At 41.8% G+C, this 19,941-nt stretch overlaps 2 protein-coding genes across 4 annotated transcripts in view; one reads left to right on the top strand and one right to left on the bottom strand.

Moving 5' to 3' along the window:
- Nucleotides 1–680: 680 nt before the first annotated feature.
- Nucleotides 681–18,054, bottom strand: fam135a (family with sequence similarity 135 member A). Of its 3 annotated transcripts, none has more exons than XM_083988373.1 (21): nucleotides 17,808–18,054; nucleotides 15,714–15,843; nucleotides 14,627–14,706; nucleotides 11,911–12,050; nucleotides 11,388–11,458; nucleotides 11,091–11,264; nucleotides 10,706–10,832; nucleotides 9,443–9,596; nucleotides 8,787–8,864; nucleotides 8,328–8,377; nucleotides 6,998–7,156; nucleotides 6,766–6,839; nucleotides 6,446–6,600; nucleotides 4,377–6,330; nucleotides 4,114–4,274; nucleotides 3,934–4,025; nucleotides 3,664–3,761; nucleotides 2,930–3,081; nucleotides 2,660–2,770; nucleotides 2,442–2,555; nucleotides 681–1,866 (listed from the first exon to the last, which is right to left on the bottom strand). In XM_083988373.1, the coding sequence occupies exons 2-21, from the start codon at nucleotides 15,788–15,790 to the stop codon at nucleotides 1,661–1,663; spliced, it is 4,227 nt and encodes a 1,408-aa protein (XP_083844499.1). In that variant the 5' UTR covers nucleotides 15,791–15,843; nucleotides 17,808–18,054; the 3' UTR covers nucleotides 681–1,660. The 3 variants fall into 3 exon arrangements, with proteins under 3 accessions (XP_083844499.1, XP_083844500.1, XP_083844501.1); XM_083988374.1 differs by having other exon boundaries at nucleotides 6,998–7,153; XM_083988375.1 differs by lacking the exon at nucleotides 8,787–8,864.
- col9a1b (collagen, type IX, alpha 1b) overlaps nucleotides 17,522–19,941 on the top strand; it is an 18,854-nt gene continuing 16,434 nt past the window's right edge. The window contains exons 1-3 of the mRNA XM_083988376.1: nucleotides 17,522–17,596; nucleotides 19,180–19,276; nucleotides 19,396–19,469. Coding sequence (XP_083844502.1) covers nucleotides 17,533–17,596; nucleotides 19,180–19,276; nucleotides 19,396–19,469 — 235 coding nt within the window. The 5' untranslated portion in view covers nucleotides 17,522–17,532. The remainder of the gene's footprint in view (nucleotides 17,597–19,179; nucleotides 19,277–19,395; nucleotides 19,470–19,941) is intronic.

Here is a 19,941-nt window from a genome sequence, read left to right as displayed (position 1 = left end):
AATGTTTCCTTTGGGCTTAATACTGTTTTTATAGTGTGTGTCTATGCTATGTTTCTGTGTGATTAAGTGGTTTAAACCTACACAAAATACTCATAAAATCATGCAAAAGCATACAGTTTCTGGAATACTGCCTAGAAAAAGTAATATTTCTGGTGTTGGAAGCATTCACAATTGTGTAAACTTACACTGGAAATACAACTTTTATACACTTTGAGGCTTTAAACATCATCCACTACTAAACACATTCCCACATTTACTGTAGGTCTTTCAATCTTACAATGATACTGCCATCTACAGGATCATTTGATCCACTACACAAATAAAACTAAAACAAAACTAATGGCATCACATCAGCAATAGTAATTTAGAAACCAAAAGTACTGATAGACTGATGATGAGGAAACTGTGATTATCATTACTGCTATTTGTGTGCATTCATGACAAACCCAATTAAACAAATCTACCATACTGCAAATTAATGTGACTGATATCCAGACTTAATAAAATCTATAAATTAACTGTGTCAACTAGGAAATTTAAATGATCAAGAATGCTTCTCTTTACTAACAACAGAAAGCTGATTTCAAACCACATCCATCAGCTCAGACCATATTAGTGAGTAATAGAAAATCACTTAAGATTTTTTTTTCTTGTGTTTATTGTACCAAACCCACTGAGACCACAACTATAAATCCTGATTTAACCCAGCAAATAAAAAAGGTCATATAATCAACTTCATTGTATGCATATTTAATGGTAGAGTATGATGATGTATAAACAACTGTCCAATAAACATTTTTAATTCCAAGCAATACTTTCCAGTTTGAACACATAAATAATCACCATGATACCAACCAAATACTTTCAATAAAACATGTTCGTACTACCAACCTGTGCTTTTGCTGTATCATAGCATTGCTTAAAACCCCTGTAATAAAATGTTATGTTGTAGGCAAAGCTTTGTTCTCCCAACACCAGGTTGGGTAAATGTGCAGAATGCTGCAATGGCAAGGGAATAGCATTAAGTATTAAGACCAGAGCCAAGGCTGCAAATTCTGAGCAACAATCCTATTTCAAATGCAAGCTTTGCCTTTAAAAATGATGGAAAATTGTTGATAAAAAAGTAACTTGTACAAATGACCATTTTCAGTACAAAAGCTTTTAAAATGTAGTTGTGGTGCAAATCAATGCAGTGTCTCTTAAAACTGGTGGAAAAATCATGGTGCAATGGTGAGGACAGTATGTGCAAGACTTGACATGGGCCAGCTCACCAGAACATCCATTTAATTTTTTGTAGCAGCTACATTTCCAGTTCATCATCTAAAATTACTTGATTAACTTGGAGAAAATAATTAAAAGTAAAAACATAACACATAAATAACACTGAAAGTATAGCATATGACCAGGGAAATCATTTCCCAAACACAAAGAACAAAACCGTTTTTAAAAAATGGCAGTAGAAAAATAAAATCCACTGTAATTCTAATATAAACATAAAATGAAAGAAGTGATGATTTTGCTCATACGTTTTTGAAAATTAAGTACGTTTTTAAAAACCGAGGGATAATCCAAATACCATGAACAGAATAAGGTTTCGATGCAGTGAGGTATTAGCTCCACATTCCTCTCGTCCAGCCATGTGTTTGATTCTGCCGTGGCTCTACTGAAAGAACTTGAGGCCTGCAACCAGGAAGAACTTCTCCAGGAAGATCTCCGAATCAAGGACGGCAATGTGGGCAGCCCGGCCGATAAGGGAGTTGGCTGTGTTGGGCAGGGCATGGATGACATCGAATCGAACTAGATTACAGTCTTTGCTCTGAAGTACTGGCAGCAGCAGGTTCTCGATCATCTCAGCATACACAGGGCCTATAGGAGTGACATGAGAAACGGGCTGAGCAGGACATTGGATGGTCCATTTGAAACCCTAATTCATTTTTTTTTTTGGCTTTTGGCTTTTTGGGGCTTTTTATCTTTTTACTATTAATTTGTATTATTTGTAAAAATAAAAAAAATAAAAAAAATCACGGACCACTATAAGCATAACCTGAACCTGTACCATTCCACCTGTGAAAGTTTAATAAATAAAGTTGGAGAAAAAAATGAAATCCTTAATTAAATTTAAACTGAGGAAGGGAGGGGTAAAGAAGTAATAAAGTAGAGAGGACAGGACTTATGTGAGAACACCCTCTATCACCCCTTAAAAAGGAGCATCAAAAATGTCACTGTCGAATTACACATAAACTACATTGAAGATTGAAAATGATAAAGAGGAACTGTAGTAAATGGGAGAGATACTGTCCGATGCCCAGCCATAGCTTGGTGTGTCAGGGCACATAGGACCTGCATTGTTCTACTTGCCTGCTTTTCTTGAATTTACAATCAGAGCGATGCCTGCATTTTCCAAACACATGCTGTCTTGACAAGTTGTTACATCGACTCACCTGTTTGTTTGTCCTTGAGTGCAGTTTTGCACATTTCGATTCGAGCAGAATGATATGGGACGTAGCGATCCTGCAGTGACCCCACCAGCACCACGTTCTTGAAAAACTGCAGACCTGCAAAATTAAACCAGGAAAAAAGTTATCCTGACAAACTCATGTGCCACACATATAGTTTAAACTGTGTTTGGTTAACAAAAGACAATGTTCAAGAAGCTGACCAGATTTCTTGCTGAGTTTGTAAAGGAACGTTTGGCGAGGGTCAGAGTGATCGCGGCATGTCAGCTGCAGAAGCGACCCAGACTTTTTCCACTTCTGCATGAACCACAGCCCTGAGAACAAAATTTAGCAGCTATTAAACAGGATCCTCCGCTGTGATTGTGCAGTGTGCACACAGAGAACTCTCAATGTACAGATAAAATGAGCATTATTCAATCTCTGAAAATTGATACAGCACATATACAACATTAATGAAACGTTCCTACACTGACCTGTGTTGACCAGAGCCGAGCTGTTGTACAGCGTGCCCAGATGAGGTCCGGACAGGGACAGGAAGGTGTGCAGCCTGCTTAGGTAACATTTGAACCTGGGCCTGCTCAGCACTGAGCGAACTATAAGGTTTCCCAAAGAGTGACCCACAAAGCTGCAAATGAAGAGGAGGAAGGTTAAAGTGGGACGTATAGTTCTTCTTCCAAACTGCATGTCAGACAGTCAGAACCTCCTTTGTACTGAGAAGACGGCGTGTGTGGCCGGCTGTGCAGAGGTGATAAGGTGCCAAGGATTTTACTTCTCTCCCAGGCTCCTTTATAATCTGTTGTATAACAATTAGTGGCACCTTTGATGAGAACAATTGCGTGTGACACTATGAATGGCTCACTGGGGAAATATACAACATTATCTCTCCATCACGACTGGCTTTCCCTCCAGCCCTCCGGTGTAAGCAGCAACAAACACATTTGATTTAGGATGTTGTTGGAGCGTACATCTTGAAAACTACTTCTGAGAGCCATGAAATGGGCTTCAGAGACTGTGGAAGACACCACACAACTCAGTTACTGACATACTTGTAGTCTGTGACATAACTTTTGCATAACAGGATGTCTTGCCTCAGTAGTCTAGGTGATGAAATGGTCTTTTAAACATTTGTTTCATTTCATTCATTTGCAGGTACTTGATGAATTGATGACATTTTGACTTTACACAACGGTAAAATAGAACATCTTACCTTATCTTTGACACAGTGAGGTTGTAGATCTGAATATACTGCACAATTTCGTCCAGCAGTCGGTCTGTCATTGACTCAAAGTCCGCAAAGGTGTCATTCTGTAAATGAGAATTAAAAGGGACAGTGTGTTGTTGTGTGTGCTTGATTCACTTGTGTAATTGTATTGACTCATCAAAAACAAGTTCTGTCCTGTCCTGTAATAAATCAAGTTTCCCTTTTACTCAGTCACTTTAATGTGCAAGGTGTGCGACAGTCTTTTGATCCTCTCACCTGGTTTCTCTCTGACATTAGAAAGTCTATACGAGCACCAGGCAGCCCAAGCTCCAGGTAGGTCTTCACCAGTCTTAGGTCTGCACTGTTACCTGCAGCAATAAAACCAACATGAAAGACAGAAATTGAATGTGAGAATCCTCCCAAATATACTAGAGAAGCTAATTTGAGGTTTCCTACCATCCAGGCCATGGACACAGACGATGAGATGGATGCCTTCTTCACAGCTTTCATCTTCCTCCAAGCTGAAATAGGGCACAGTGGATGCCAGCTCAGGCACCTCGCTGTACAAGAACCCAGGTAGCCTCAGCTGCTTCATCTCTTCCTTGGCCTTGATGAACCTGCACAATCATGAGGAATTTTAATGTCCGACGTGTGAAACAGGATAATCATATGCAGCAAGTGTGGAACATTAAGTGGGATTTGAGAAGAAGATGACTCACGCTTTCATCTGTGCTGTAGGTGCACATTCATACCACCGCAGGCTGGAGGACCTGGAGACAGAGGGACAGGGCGGTCTTCCCGAGCTGCTCCCACCACTGCTGGAGGCTAGGTTGGAGCAGATGGGGGCTTTTGATAAATCCTTAGTTTCGTGGACGTAGCCGATGCCGAGCTGTTCAAACAGAAGGCTCGTCTCTTGAGCGGCGGCGGCGGCGCCCCCAACCGCTGTTCGGTCCTCATCGGCGACGTTGCCGTTCACAAAAGCGTAGCCGTCGCCTTCCTCGTAGTAACCGTTCTCGATCATCTCGTGCTCGGTCTCGTCCTCGTCCTCGTCAGCTTGTGGTCCCGTCTGGATTCCCAGAGTGATAGCGGAGGTTTCTACCGGGCTGATCTCAGACACGTCGGTGCTAGAGCACGAGCCAAAGTAGTTCTCTACCATCCCGCGTTTTACCAGGTCAGTGCTACTGGTGGCAGAGTTACTAGAGGGACAGGCAGTGTGGGGCTCACTACGGGACTCTTTCACCGTCCCAGAACCAGTTGCTCCTTCTAGTCCAAGTTCAGTAATACCTATTAATTTGGAGTCTGTGTCCAAGTCAAAAGTAGGTTTTATGGATTGAGAATCATCCACACTAACGACAGGGGTGCAGATGGCAGCTTTACTCGTCACCTCCCCGGTGAAGACCACACTCTGCTCCTGCACCAACACGCTGGACTTCCTGCCTCGGACTTCAGCTCCACTTGAGCCTCTAGAGGAACCTTCGCCCTCATCATCTGAGGGCAAAGAATTGATGGATGTGAGAGAGGACTGGACTCCGCTGACGGCACTCGTGCTTTCGGGGTAAAGAATCTCCCCACTGGGCTTTTGCAGAGTGCTTTGGTGAACGGGCCGTGGTGCCGTACTCAAAGGGGTTCTCTCAGGCTGAGGGGCAGCAGCGCCTGATTCTGTGACGCCCGGTCCCGCACAAGTCTGTGATCCTGGAACAAACTGGGTGGCGAAGGAGCTGGGCTCACTCTCGATGCCCGAGTCTGAGAGGCGAGATGAGGCACTGGGGGCTCCTCCGTCTGGAAGCCTGATACAATCACCCTTTACCTGTACTGAGACCAGACCAGACTGGGTACGCTGCGCTGCTTCTTTACTTGGCCTTTCAAACACCGAGTCCACCACTGACGGTTTTGTGTCACAGAGGTCCGTCTGTGTTATCTCAGGAATATTACTACCTACATTTCCATCGGTCCGACACGGTAAAAGAACCGTTACTTTATCCCCTTGGTATGGGTCCTTGCTACTTGGTTTCACCTCGATTTGTTTCAGTCCACCAGACAACTGCGGCGGCTTCTGGCCACCTTGGTCTGCCTGCTCTTTTCTGTGAAGTGGTTGATTGCATGTAGTGACAGCCCCAGTACCTGCCTGAGGATTGTTCTGTGCGTCCAAGTTTGCAGTTTGAGTTTTGAAGAAACCTTTCTGACAAGCAGCTGTGGTTGCGTTGTCATTGGCAACAGAATCAACAGCACTGGTTCCAGAATGTGCTGCTGTGGCACAAGAGTCAAAAGTAGAATTGGCATTAGTCCTTAAATAACCACTTGAGTCTCCCAGTAAGGTATCCCGTTCCTCATCCGGGTTTAAGGGAGCTTCCCCTTCCTTGTACTTTGTGCTGGGGTCACTGTAAGGAGCTTTGAGGTGCTTGTAGCCCACAAGAACCACAGAGTCCTTCGAACCCTGTCTAATCAGCTTCTTGGAGTTCTCAGTCTTTGAATTTTTCTTTAGTTTGACAGACTTGCCTTTGGACTTAGGTGGTGGATCATAGCTGTCCGGCCAGGAGTTGTCCATAGGGGCACAGCGAGACTCAGGGATGGGGCTGGCTCCTGTACTGCAGTCCCTGGAGTTGGGCTTGTCTGTTTTACTGGACACTGAGCCAGTTCTTGTGTTATGCATGCCCAGCCAGGGTCCATCACGATCTTCATAAATGGGGAGGGGGAGAAAAAAAGAAAAAGGGCCAGAAAAAAAGTCAGTCTTTAGCGAGCCTATTTAATGACTTTACATCTAGTAAAGAAGAAATGGTGCAGTACTAACCTTCAGTGATAGAATCCAAGTATCTGTCCTCAAAGATGATTGGCAGAGAGCTAACATCGCCATCCAGGTCGGCACATTCCACTGGGAGTGGAGGCAATGACAGGAAGTAGCTGGAGCTTTTGATAGCATTAGTCATCTGCTGGTGACTGTGAGCACTGTTTGGAGTTGGGGGTGAAGTAAGAAAATGACACACACACACACACACAAAAAGGAAAAAAAAAACTTTACCATCATAATATTTCAGACGAGTAACTACTGGTACGGGCTTGACACAAACAAAACTGTTTCACAATCACGATAAACATGTCCCTGCAACTTACTGTAGTTCCTGGTAAGCCAGTGCAGATTGTCTTGGATGTTCCAGACAAAAGAATGCCTCGGCAAACCGCCTCACCTGTGATAGCACCACGTTACAGATCACACAGTTAAGATTCAGCCGATAGTATTATTCAGAAATTCAAGTATTGTTTTGGCCCTTGTGCTAAAATGAAAAACAAAGGAGTAATCATCAGAGATTGTAATTTGTAGATGATTCAAGATGTTGGGACTCACCCTCTGTGTGTGGTGCTCCATAGCTAGTAGGGCGGCAACATGCTCCTGCAGAGACACCACCTCGAGGAACTGTCCCCAAAGAGCCATGAGCAGAGAGCAGAGCTGAGCCAGGTTCATATTTACCAGTTCTGCCAGCTCGTCAGGGGACTCTGCTTTCTGCTGGAAGCACAAAAACACCCAGCAGAGGGCCCAAGTGAGCAGGTTTTCCCACAATCAGCATGAAGATCAACTGCAGCTCTACACAAGAGGGCTTTGCTTTGCACTAAGTAAAATTTGATAAAATACACGTTTCATGATTTGCAACTGCTTCATTTGTTGCGGACAATTTGGGGAATGTGTTTAATCCATGGAAGAATTTGTAACAACAGGCTACAGTGCTAAAAATATCACTCTAGGAGTCTAGGGTACTGTTCATTCTCAAATATTTTCAATCATCAGCTTCTTGCATCCCATTACAAAGTCTAGAAAATAAAAGCAAATTAATATACCCCCATTCCCGTGTCTGTCTTACTGAATGTACATGGATATCTAGATTATAACATTACATTTAGAAATAAAAAGCAGTGCACTAATACAGAGGAGACACTTGACCTGCAAAATGTGCCACTATCATCTAAAGAAATTCCTCTCATTCCACTCTATCACAGTTAATCTAATGGGGGGTATACCTATCAGGAACCACTTAACACTGCTCATCTCAGCTACTAAATTATGAGATACTTTCAGAGACTACAAATAAATGTAATTCTACCAAATGTGAAGCAGCATCTCAACACTTACCACTCTGCCCACAAATGTTTATATCAGCACAGAGTGACAAACCATTCGCCATAATTTGCTGACACACTTTGATTCACTTGACAACTATGAAGAATCTTCAACACTGACTTTTTGACCCTGTGTGTAAGTACTTCTGTGCTGTATCTACCAAATAGTACATCCTTAGACTATCCTTCATCTCTGCTGTATAACTTTACAGACTAAACTCTTTGTGTTTTTCTGCTCATGTACAGCAGCAGACTTAATTGTTTTTTGTTGGAAATTATGAACATAGGGAAACAACCATTATTAATGATATCAATGATCATAATGATATTATTCAATTGTAGAGCTGCATGCAGCACATTGATGTACAGCCACTACATGCCTAACCTCTGCTGCTGTTGGAGATCAAACTAGGGCAGAGGTAACAGTGAGATAGACAGCAAACCTCAGAGACAGAGTCGTATATGTTGCTCAGTTATTATTTATCACAATGTACTTGGCAACTATAGTGGTGGAGCATCTTATATACACTATTATTCAATAATTAATACAAGGAAGTTCTTACCTTGACTTGCTCACATAAGTCTGCGAGACGAGCCTCTAAGTCAAGTTGCTCTGAAGAGGCAGAGGAACAATATTAATAAGATTCACTTTGATAATTTATTGAATACGTTTTCTGAAGATTTTATGAAGAACCTGTAATGCAGACTGAATGAAGAAGTGGTGTCAGACAAGACAGCATTGGTGTGAGAAAGTACTTTTTATATGACAAGACCAGAGACAACCTACACATTCTAGAGTACAGCTATGTTAGAAGAAGATTCTTTGACCAAGGCCAGTTATACAGATGGAAAGACAGATTTAAGAGTGTGTATAATAATGAAAAGATGACATGATAGCAGTTTTGAGTATATTGTCTCTGGAAAGTAGGACATGGTGATTTCTACAAGAAGGAAACTGGAGTGAAGAGGAAAAAGCAGAGAAAGGCAGGCTGATTTGAGGTGCTGTAAGGGTCAGAACATACCTATGTAGACGTGCCTTTGACTTCGGGGATAGGGTCTTCTGAGTACTCTCTCATATAGGACTTGCATGCTGGGCTTGGCTAGTAAGATTGCACATATAGGCATATTTAACCTTTTTATTATTTGGTCCTCTTGGATGGGTTAATATCTGTCCACTTGAGTGGATTAGGTTTGGTGAGCCAAACAATGATGAGTTGTGTTTGGGAGCTGTTACAATTTGGCTTCAGTCTACTGGTTAACAGATTCATCTATCAAACACAAATATGGGTTTGCAAGTTAAATAAATTAAGATTAGTTAACCACAATTACATCCTTCAATTAACTGAATGGATTGTTGGTTGTGCAGTTTGTTTAAAGGGTAAAATAATGTGCAGGGATCAGGTGAAATGACATGAGAACACAACAAACTTGCAAAATGTGAGAACATCAAAAAAGACAAAACAATGAAAATTCATTTGATGCAACAAAAAATTAATCAGATGGTATTATAATAGTGTATGACCTTGAAAATACTTGTTTCTTCTCAGTGTGTGTGATTAAATAAGAAACAAACAAAGGCAGTGTTGCAGAGCAGTATTTAGTGGGATTGATGATTATTGATGATCGCTTCAAAACTCTTGGTAACCCCACACTCTTGACATGAGTTGATGCAGTATACCTAGCTCCATACGATGGGAGGAGGGCAGGTCCTTGGTGATAGAGGTGAAGTAGCCAAAGAGGCCCTGGTAGGCCAGTAGGAGACTGGAGCAGAGGTTCTGATGCAGACCGAAGGCATGTTGCAGACAGTGGTCAGATACCAGGAATGTCCGGCCCTGAGGGATCACACACACACACACACATACACACAACACAGATGAGCAGATCATTTGATTGTGTAAACAATATTACTGCTGCTCCGGACACCCTTGCGCTGGATTAGTAGGCACTGCCATAAGAAAAGACAAACTCTCAGCAACATGATCTCTGTAGTTTTTGAAATTCAAGTTCAGATGTTTTTTTTAATTAAATGCATTACATCTACAGTCAGTGGTTACAAACTGAATTTAGGGAGAAAAATACTTTTGTTGTGTAATGAGATCAAAATGACAAACCGCTATTTAAAAATGTTTTATTTGTTCCTATTTGTGGCAGCCTAGAATTATTCTACAGGGAGGAGACTGGTTATAAAATGGATGCTACTACACACTGTAAGCCTCATTACTCTGATATTACAGTAACCACTGCAGCCCCATAAATCACTACAGATTAACTGCCAGTTATTTCCAGCCATTTATTTTGTGTGCAATATCTACATGGCAATGCTTTATAGTGACGTCTGTACAGATCCCTGTAGTGAATTGAAAAGTGGTTGATGGGTTGTTATACTTGAGCTGCCCATTAGTGATGCTTCAAGGAGAGATGAGGGACATTGCTTCTGTTTCCGTCTGAATAACTCTGGTACATTCACACCACTGCATCTCAGGGGCCGCTCTGGCTCTGGCTGGCTACCTTTCTCTGTCAGGAGAGGCCAATTACTCCTGGCCAAATGTGACAGTGGTCTGATAGTTTCCACGTCGTCTGCCCTATCTGTCAGCAGTCCGACACATCTCCCCATGATTCATATGCAATGAATGGAACAAAGCTTTCTACCTGGGCTGTAGGGCTGTCAAGTCCACAATCCACAGTCATGTCAGTGCAATGTAATCAAAGCCTGTATTATTGGCAGGCAACCTTTCTCAAAGAATGCATACCAGATTTTGTTTTCATCCTTTCATCTTTATCATTCCATCATAAAAAGGAAAAAATCCTGAGTCCCACATCATATTTTTAGTATTATTAGTTTTATGACCGTCGTTTTTTTTTTTTGTGTGACTTTTAGTGGCATTTAAAAAAAAAAAAGATGGGTAAAGATATGATCTTTTCTATAATGGGCTTCACTTACGTCAGGTGATACTTGCTTGACATAGCTGCTGCCAAACACCACATTCTCCAGGGGTGGGATGACTGAGTCTTTGCTCTGTGCTGGAGCGTTGCGGTTCAGCCAAGTGGTTTTCACTGGTCGAGGAAAACTAGGTAAACATATGGAATGAAATCAAACTCGGCTCATCAGTACAAGGATCTAAAGCGACACGTCTAGACAGGCTCCCTGTACTTATTCACTCAACAGCAATGTTGGATCTGTAAAGGTTAGTGTGTTGGAATTCACTGCCATCAGGGATTAAACATGACAGGATGGAGATTTATGTGAGTTCTGCAGCAGCTGCGCATGAATATACAAATATACGGAGCATATCCATATGTTTCCTTGGGTTAGGTGGCAGTCTGACCTGATAAGGGGCTGATGTAGTGCCACTAGGGAGGCATGGATGGCTACGGAGATGACAGACAGGTGGAAGTAGTCAAACATGACATTGATGTGTTGGTGGATGCCTCGCTGAAGGCTAAAGTGCAAACGAAGTGTGCGGCCACTGATATTCTGTAAAGAGCTTGGATCGTCTGGCCTGTGGAAATTAAATAAGGAAGACACAGAAGACCTTATTAGTGTCACATTTGCATAAGAGATGCACATATCAAATTCACAAACACTGCCACAAGTACATGCAGTTAAACGCTGCGACACCTACGTGTAATCGCCGTCTGTGAAATATAAATCCAAGAAGAGCTGGAAGTCCATGTCATTGAGGGATTCTTCCACCTGAGGATATTGGAAGACAGTGGAGGAAGTCAACTTTAAAGTCTGTGTGTGTAAAACAATGTTGAAGTTGATCTGTGAGATCTTAACCAGACCCATCCAATGTGGCCTGTCAGAGCAGTGAATCCTCCTAAAACAGGGCTTCTCTATTAAGTAAACTGCTGAGCAACACAAACAAGCAAGTAAAATCAATTTGACAAAGGTCTTCATCCTGACAACTACACTGTTCTGGGTTAATTAAGAAAAGATCACTTTGTCTCCTAAGTGTTGCTGTCAGACAAACTCATCTCAATTGGATTGGCTTTTTATGTACATCTCTGCCAAGAGTTCAGAGAGCAGTGACGTTAAGTAGATAAATTGGAAAAGCTTGATACTGCATTGGCAAATAAACAGAAGTAAATATTTTAGACTGGGGTCAGGGGGTAAAAACAAACAAACCACAAACTTCAATTTACCTTCTTCTCATCGAGCAGCATCATCACTTTGAAGAGGAGGACATCATTTACCACAACCTCCTCATTCTTGTACAGGATTTGGAAGGTTTTGCTGCTGATAACATCATCTTGGACTGAAGCAGGAAACGCCAGGTCAGAGCCTAGACAAAACAAAATCACAATGATTAGCTTAGGTGTGTCTGTGAATTAAGGGATCATACACCCAACTGGAGGCACACCTCGCACTTTGAAAACTAATGTATTAGTGAGATATTACTCATCTATTGTTCTTGTACTGAGAATATTTGACTGAACTGAACTGAACACTAATAATAAAAACAGAAACTATAGGGTTCCCCCAACATTGCTACTTGGACCCTTAGTGATAGATAAGAATGTAAATGAGCCAACCTACAAGCAATGGTCATCTCATAACCTGCACCAAGAAGGACATCGGGCAGAGTTTGAAGGTGTGGATTAATAATGAAAGTGTTGCAGTTTCTCATTTATTCTACTGAACAAGATTTACAAAGTCATAAAAAAGGACAAAAAACCCCATCTAAGCACTGAATTACATACAGTACTCTCCCAATGATCCTCTTTATTTATGAAAGAAAGAACTGAGGGCTTTGAGGGAAAGGAGCAACGCAGGTCTCCAAGAGAGAGGATGTGGCACAAACACAAAGCCTTGTAGAAATACTGAGGACAAGGAGTGGCCTGTGAGATAAGCCAGTGCCCTGCCAGCTCCCTGCCAACAAAAAAGTAAGTGAAACAACAACAAAAACTATTTCCCCTGAGCTGAAATGAAATTCAAGTAAACATGCAAGTTTATGTGAAATATGAGTGTGATGAAATATCATTGCTAATGGCAGTAATTGGAGATCTGAGGGGGAGATCACATTGGGGTTCAGCAATGACAACTCAGATCCACAACAAACCAGTTCTAGTGGCGCACCAACAGTTCCTGACCTTGGAATTAGCTTTGTCCGTCTGCGTGGTATTTTGGTTCAGAGTGCGCGGTGTACATGTGTGAGGAGAGGTACACACAAGTGGGAGATTCATTCAAATGATGCACCACAAACATGTTGCTGATATTTTAAAGCAGATATCAGCTTCACGGCCGTTTCGGCTAATGCTGCGTTCAAGGCAGGCTTTTGAAACCGTAAGTTACAGCTTCAAGTCACAACTACGACTTGGTAGCGTTCCAGGTAACCCGTAGCTCGTGTTTTTACCATCCTGTTGTCTGTGAAAGTTCCCTATAACGGCCACTCGTAACTTCCGACCCGTGAACTCGTACCAGATCGAACTGGTATGACTTCACAGGAAGGAAAAACACAAAGTACGAGTTTCTTTGAACGCACCATGAGTTAGCAGCCCCCGCCCTTGTCAGGCATCAATTGGTCCTCGTGCTACGTCACCACATTCACGCGCATCCCTTGGCTGCACACACAGCCCTTCATGCCGTTCTCTCTCCTCATTGGATAACACTTGTATCCCACAAGGAAAATTTTCTCCCCGGGTTACAGCAGAGCAGAGTGACGGAGAGACTCGTGTTTAGGCTGAAATACTTCATGTAAGTGATTGCTGACGGAAAATAGGACTATTTAGGACTTATATTAACAAAAACATTCCACTGATATCTGCTTTAATGGAAACAATCTGCTACTAAAAGTGTTTTTTTTGGGGGTTTTTTATCAATATGAGCAAATTAAATACACTGAGCAAATTGTGGCATATTATTTGTTATGTAAATACACTATTTTGACTAAATCACTCAGCCAGACATACCAATAAACCCTGCCAGGGAAAGCATTTTCAGGTGGCATATAAAATGTACCTTTATTGTGTTTAATGCAGTAGTGTCAATAAAATCATTCTGTATTCATCTATAAATCTGAATCTGTTATCCAGAACTGCTTTATACTTCAGTTCAACAAATTCCTGCAGCTGTCTGAAGGCAAGACACTTACATTGATAAATCTGCAGCCTCTTGCATGGCTGTCCACTCTTGCTGTCTTACTTTTATTAAATCACATGCAAATTACATCAGGCTGCTAGAAAGTAGTCTTCTTAAACAATACTGCACTTGTCAAACTGGGCCGTTGTGCCTCAGTAGTTTGTTTTTCAAGAGGGAGATGTCCAATCTCCTGTGTGTCACTGCATCCATCCCAGCTTTGCATCTTAGAAAAAACTGCATGCCATGTTGTATTCTTGAAAGGCAAGTCGCATTACGTAACATTACGTAAGTGTCACATGCATGACATAAAATGGAGATCAAACTGTAATAGCTTTGGATTGGTGAATGGCTTCACCAACCTTTTATGAAATTATTTATACATATCCTTGAGCTGCTGTCCAGGCAACGTGGTGACAAGATCACCCAGACAACATCATGATTTCTCAGAGAAGCCTCCTTCCATTTATTCAGCTGTTGTCATCATGCGTCGCTGTAAGTAGCACAGCTGTTTCAGAGCTATGTGTCTCGGTGACATCAGTGGCTAAGAGCGAATTCATTAATCACTACAACATTCAATTTATATTCCACCTTAGACAGCCGTTTTTAGGACATTGCACTTAGTAACTCTATGATCCAAAATAGCAGGTGTGCTTGAAATGCCCACACTGTGACCTACCACTTTGCGCTAGATGTTGGACTTGTGCGGTTAAAATGGGACACTTGGCGTGGTAGGGAAAAAAAATCTGTCTACGTTGTACACATGTTCAAAAATTAATTTACCTCCCGGGTGAAGTAGACTGGTCTCAACTTTATGTGGGACTCGGGGTGGCACCTTCAGACTGCCACGAATCTGGTAGAACCTGAAAACAAACACACAGGTTAGCTACAAGTCCCTCTACTTGAAAAACGACACTACACCTTTCATAAATGAATAATGAGCACTTTCTTTTGCAGTCACTCATGTAGTAAACCTGAGCTCTTAAAGCGCTGATGAGTCAGGAGAATAGTGAAGGAGTTTTATTTCAGCATGCTGAGGTATTATTAAACTACGGCTGTAACAAAAAAAAAAAAAAAAGAATTTTTAGGTATTTCAGACAATTATTAAAGCTGTGCTGTTTTCCCATCAAACATGAACCTTGCTAGACATTTGCAGGAAAAGAAATGGGAAATATGGGAATCATATATATTTGATGGGGTGCACTATTGCAAATTTGGCAGTGTGACCCCAGACATAGGTCACCGTGCCACATAGTGCCTCAACCAGAGCTGCATCAGGGAAAAGGAATTGATAACTCAGGAACTACAGGCCTCGGATTGCCTTCTGTTGGAGAGCATAAAAGCTACTAAGTGGCTAATGGTTTATTTAGTGTAAAATACACTCACTGAACTCACTGCCATCCAACAACAAAGGTCTGTCTGTTTAGTCTGAAGTGATTACATGGAGCTCCGTCTACAGGGTACTATCATTCATAGACCTCATCCAATACAGTTTAGTTAAACATGCATCTCTAACAAAACCATTATCTCTGCTATCCAGGTCAGATATGTGTTGCTCATTGCATATTACAGCTGTTCCAAAACCAGCTGAGGACTGTTGTTCTCCAGCCGTTTATGCTATACAGTATAGTCTCTCTACAAAATAATCACAAGACCAATACGCTCTGATTATTCATTCATGTTTTATTTGATATACATGTATTCATGATCAGATCTATGGTAATCAATGTGCAAATTTGTATTAAGTGAGTCAGAAAAGAGAAGTTCATTCCCCTCAGTTCTTTGCTTTAGCCAGGATGTACATCCAGCTGCAGGAAACTCATGCCAAAGAAGTACATTAGGTACGTGCAGACAATGAAATAACACTCACCCTCGTTGGAACAGGTCCACATTGTAGAACTTGTGGAGCTCCACAGAGAACTCCACTGTGGCCTGGACTTCAGTCATCTTGGTCTCTAGAGGCAGAGGTGCCTTACATCATCTGGGATACACCCGTAGGCCTGTTGCCAAGAGTAATCAAATTAGTCTTTTAGGCTCCACAACTCTTTCAGAACAAGTTGGATGAAAGCCACTTGGTATTTCATACAGCATTATGAGTAGAGCCACATAGGTAAATACCAGACGGTTTCTGTTACATTACTTGCTGTGTAAAGTCATAATTAGAAAAAGAAAACATCGACAGGAGTCATATGGTCACAAGATCGCAGTATTTCAAGACAATTATTACTAGGGCCTGAGGCTTACATTTGGTAAAGAAAGCAGCTGGTCCTTTGGGCCTAATTTGAACAGTTCAGATAATTATAGTATTACTATGACTGGGTAGAGGAAAATACTATGAATAACATCACATAAATAGGCGTGAAACATAATATTGCCAATTTATAATGTTTGAAATAAACTCTGACAACTTTGGCATGATACATTTTTAACTCATGATTTATATAGACTTAATTATATAAAAGGTCTTGTAGCTGTTTTAGGCTGTAGTAGGGGGCCAAATAAAACTGGCAGAAACAATCATACAGACGCTCCCTAAATTAGTCATGTATGAAATGAATAAATTATCCACTGGAAGACAACATGTCATTGTGTTCATGCCAGTGGAAACCAATATGAGACACAACAGGCTACCATGAATTTGACCTCATTGACACAGATGCCTGATGCAGAGAAAATAGCACCAGGTTATGTTAATATCCAAATATGCCTCCCTTCCTAGAAGAAGTGACCTTTGTAAGCTTTCGGTTAGGCAGAGACAGAGGACATACAAAGCTAAATGAATTAGGCAATGTCTGGAGCATTTCTGCTTTAGCTTAGGTGTTAATTCCCTTTTCTAAGACCTTGTAATAGCCAACAAGTGACACAAATTACTAGGCTGACAGACAGGTCAGTCATATGAATCAAATGAGCAATTACAATTTATACCAAGCTAGATTATCATATCAAATCCATGACAGCTGCCTTTGTTGATCTTACTTTGCAACTAAGCTGCAAGATCTGACACCATGTCACAGGAGGGGAGGAAAATAATATGAAGATAGATGCATAGCAGTCATGTAGAGATATGCAAATGTTTAGAGAAACAACACCGCTAAGAAGTAGTCAAAAATAACACAGGCTATTTACATTGCGGGTCAACGTCGCAGGCCTTTGTAGGTTTGATGCTGAGATAGGAGGTCGTCTGAGAAACTCGTTTATCAGGCTCTGTCTTTGGCCAAGAGGCTTTCCTGAAGGTCTAACATTGTACTTAAAGGTTACTGATACGGCTAATATAAACGGTGAAGTACAGCGTCAAGTTGTTTGCTGACATGTCAGTGTAAATAAACCGGATAACCAGCCGGATACAGTTCATACAACAAAATACAATCATTTACAGGAAAATGAAAACATTTCCTCGGGAATTTAAGAAAGTATACTAAAGACAATTCAAGCAAATAACCCACCTCGGAGACAGTAAAAAAAAAATACATCAAGTCTTACTGAATTATACATACATATCCATGACAAGGCCTTGACATGCACTTCAATGTTCACTGTTTCTTCTTCTTAAAAAAAAAAAACAGGAGGAACATTTAGGTCACTAGTTCAAATCTCGAAGTGAAACAGCGCAGTTCAGAAAACACTGTTCACTGTAAAGTAACAACTCACCGACACAGTTTGATGCTACTGCTACAGTGAGGGAGGTGATAATGAAGGCTCCTAGCCGGTGGGCAGGAAATCTGGGCAAGGAGAGGAGACCCCTCTGGGTTACAGGTGGGAAGCTACCAAAACATTTCAGTCAGGGCCCCGTTAAAGGTGAGGACCGGTCCGCCAAAGACGGACTTGAACGGGACCGACGGAAATAAAAATGTCCCGCTTGATAGCCAGCTGGCTAACCGTAACAGTTAGCCACCCACCGGGCTCAGTTAACCCGGGATAACGCTGGCCGCACTGGCCGAGCCGAGCCAAGCTTTACGCTACTCACCATTGCTGCGCTGGTAAGCTAACATTAGCCAGCTAACCAACGTTAGCTCCAATTTCCAGTCCTCCTCTCCGTCGTCCTTTTCTCTATGTGCGGTGCTGCTGGCACAAAACACTTCACTCCGCCGACTCTCACACTTCCTAGTTACGGGAGGGCCGCCCTCAGAAAACCAAAACGAGACTGGCCATGTATCTGTGTCCGGGCAGCGCTGTCTGCTGCTAACTGTCGCGCTAACTGTGCTCAATCTGAAGGGAGCTGTGACGGGCGGCGCACTCATGAGCGTTTAACTGCGCGGTACTGCACATACCAGAGGCGCAGCTGACGCCACATGCAAAGTTGCAACCTCTAAATGGGGCATTAGAGAAAATAATTTAGGTAGCCTAATAAGTTTTGATAAAATCCATTCACGTCTTATGAGACTTTGCATGCCGTGTTATAATTGAATATGATTACTACAACCTAAGGGTTTGACTGGCTGGCTCTTCTACTTCTCTGTGTACCTCTGAGTTTGCAGACTTAGGCCTATAGCTACTGTTAATAGGTTTCAATTTGACATTATAATGCATTGGTTCTGTTATCTGCAGTTAGTTGTGGATGTAATAAGTCCAGTTTAGCTTACTGATCCTAGAGACCAATCAATTTATTGCTTGAAACAAGTGATAAATAGCAGGAGAAAATGTGGTTGGTTCACACATTCATCCTATTCAGTAATCCGTCCTACGATCCTTTATAGTTGTCAAATCAGTTTCATATACTAACAAGCTGTTCGTCAGGTCTCTGTGCAACCAAATTTCCGGTCAGGACAAAATGAAAGCTGCATGGCTTTCTCAGGAATCAACAATGCATTTCTGTGGATTCTGGAAGTTATCACTACGATGGAAAATAGGCTACATGCAAAAAAAAAGGATGAATTTGCCTTCTGCTTCTTGGCTTGTGCGAGCAAACACAGCCTGAATTGCACCTTAGTCAGCGTCTCTTGATTTTCCAGACTGCACTGGAAGGAAACAATGCTGTCCAAATACCATGCTACCATAGAGATCACAGAAAATGTAGAGCCCAATAGTGCTAGGCAAATAAAGCCACCACAGGGTACGATAAATGTTTTCAAATCTAATGTAGGCTACTTGTTATCATCACTTCACTATCACTTAACAATCGTGAAAATAGACACACAAGTTGGATAAAGCATTGACTGCATGCTTGAGGAAAGATTAACATTAAATCCAAGGTGGGTGCAAGAGAACTCAGAGGAATGCAGAGTTGACACTGTGGGGGCTGTTGACTCACTCCCCCAAATAAATGTCAAGCAACAGTCAAGCCTATAAGAGACCCCTCACTGTGATCTGGGCTTTTTCCATTCCTGCTGAGGGGGCAGATATACAGGTCTCTCCTGGCAGCCAGTCTGGAGAAACATCCAGCAGCAGGTGGCTTTTCATATCCAGATCAAGCAATGAAATGGGTGGAGTCAAAAGGTAAATATCTGACTTAATATTGACTGCATAATAGGCTACAATTTCATTTGTCATTTTTACCAGTATCATGCAAAATTATTGGTGCTCATTACGATGTGAAATTTCTGATTGCATTCCAGGAACATCCTCCTGTACTCATTGTGCTGCTGCTACGTGATCCCAGAATATCTTTGCACTGGGATTCATTCTCAGAGTAAGTAGCCTCCTGCAGCCAGATAACAATTACAAAAACATATACAGCAGCGCTGCTAGGGTGAGGAATTGCACACCACTAGTTATCAGAAAGTGTTAACCTTGAACAAGCTATAGCCTATATATACTGTAATATATGTATATGTTCATCACTGTGGTTAATTTGTATTTGTACCTGCTGTTCATCTTTGTTCAAGCAGTTTTTCAGAGTTTGGCATGTCCTCTTCCTGATGTACTGAATGACTGTGCAGTTTTTCTTTACATAATATATATGTTGACTATTGAGTGCTATGGAGCTTTAATAGCGAGATCTCTTTTGTGGCTGACAAAATCTGCTAATTGACATTCACCAGTGTCAGTATATATCATCTGACCACAGTGCTTCAGCTTCAGTGTCTTCCGCTTGTACACACTACTGCCCTTATCTATATTATATGACACGTTTCCTGTAGTGTGTGTACAGTCACTTACAT

The sequence above is a fragment of the Trachurus trachurus genome, assembly GCF_905171665.1.
Source record: "Trachurus trachurus genome assembly, chromosome: 15".
NCBI lineage: Eukaryota > Metazoa > Chordata > Actinopteri > Carangiformes > Carangidae > Trachurus > Trachurus trachurus.
This window is presented reverse-complemented; position numbering and strand designations above follow the sequence as displayed.

Coding starts and splice junctions, on each gene's coding strand:
- fam135a (XM_083988373.1), bottom strand. CDS start 15,790: ATGACTGAAGTCCAGGCCACAGTGGAGTTCTCTGTGGAGCTCCACAAG. Junction 6,601..6,765: donor CTGGCTTACCAGGAACTACA/GTAAGTTGCAGG, acceptor AACTCCAAACAG/TGCTCACAGTCACCAGCAGA. Junction 2,771..2,929: donor CTCGGCTCTGGTCAACACAG/GTCAGTGTAGGA, acceptor TTTTGTTCTCAG/GGCTGTGGTTCATGCAGAAG.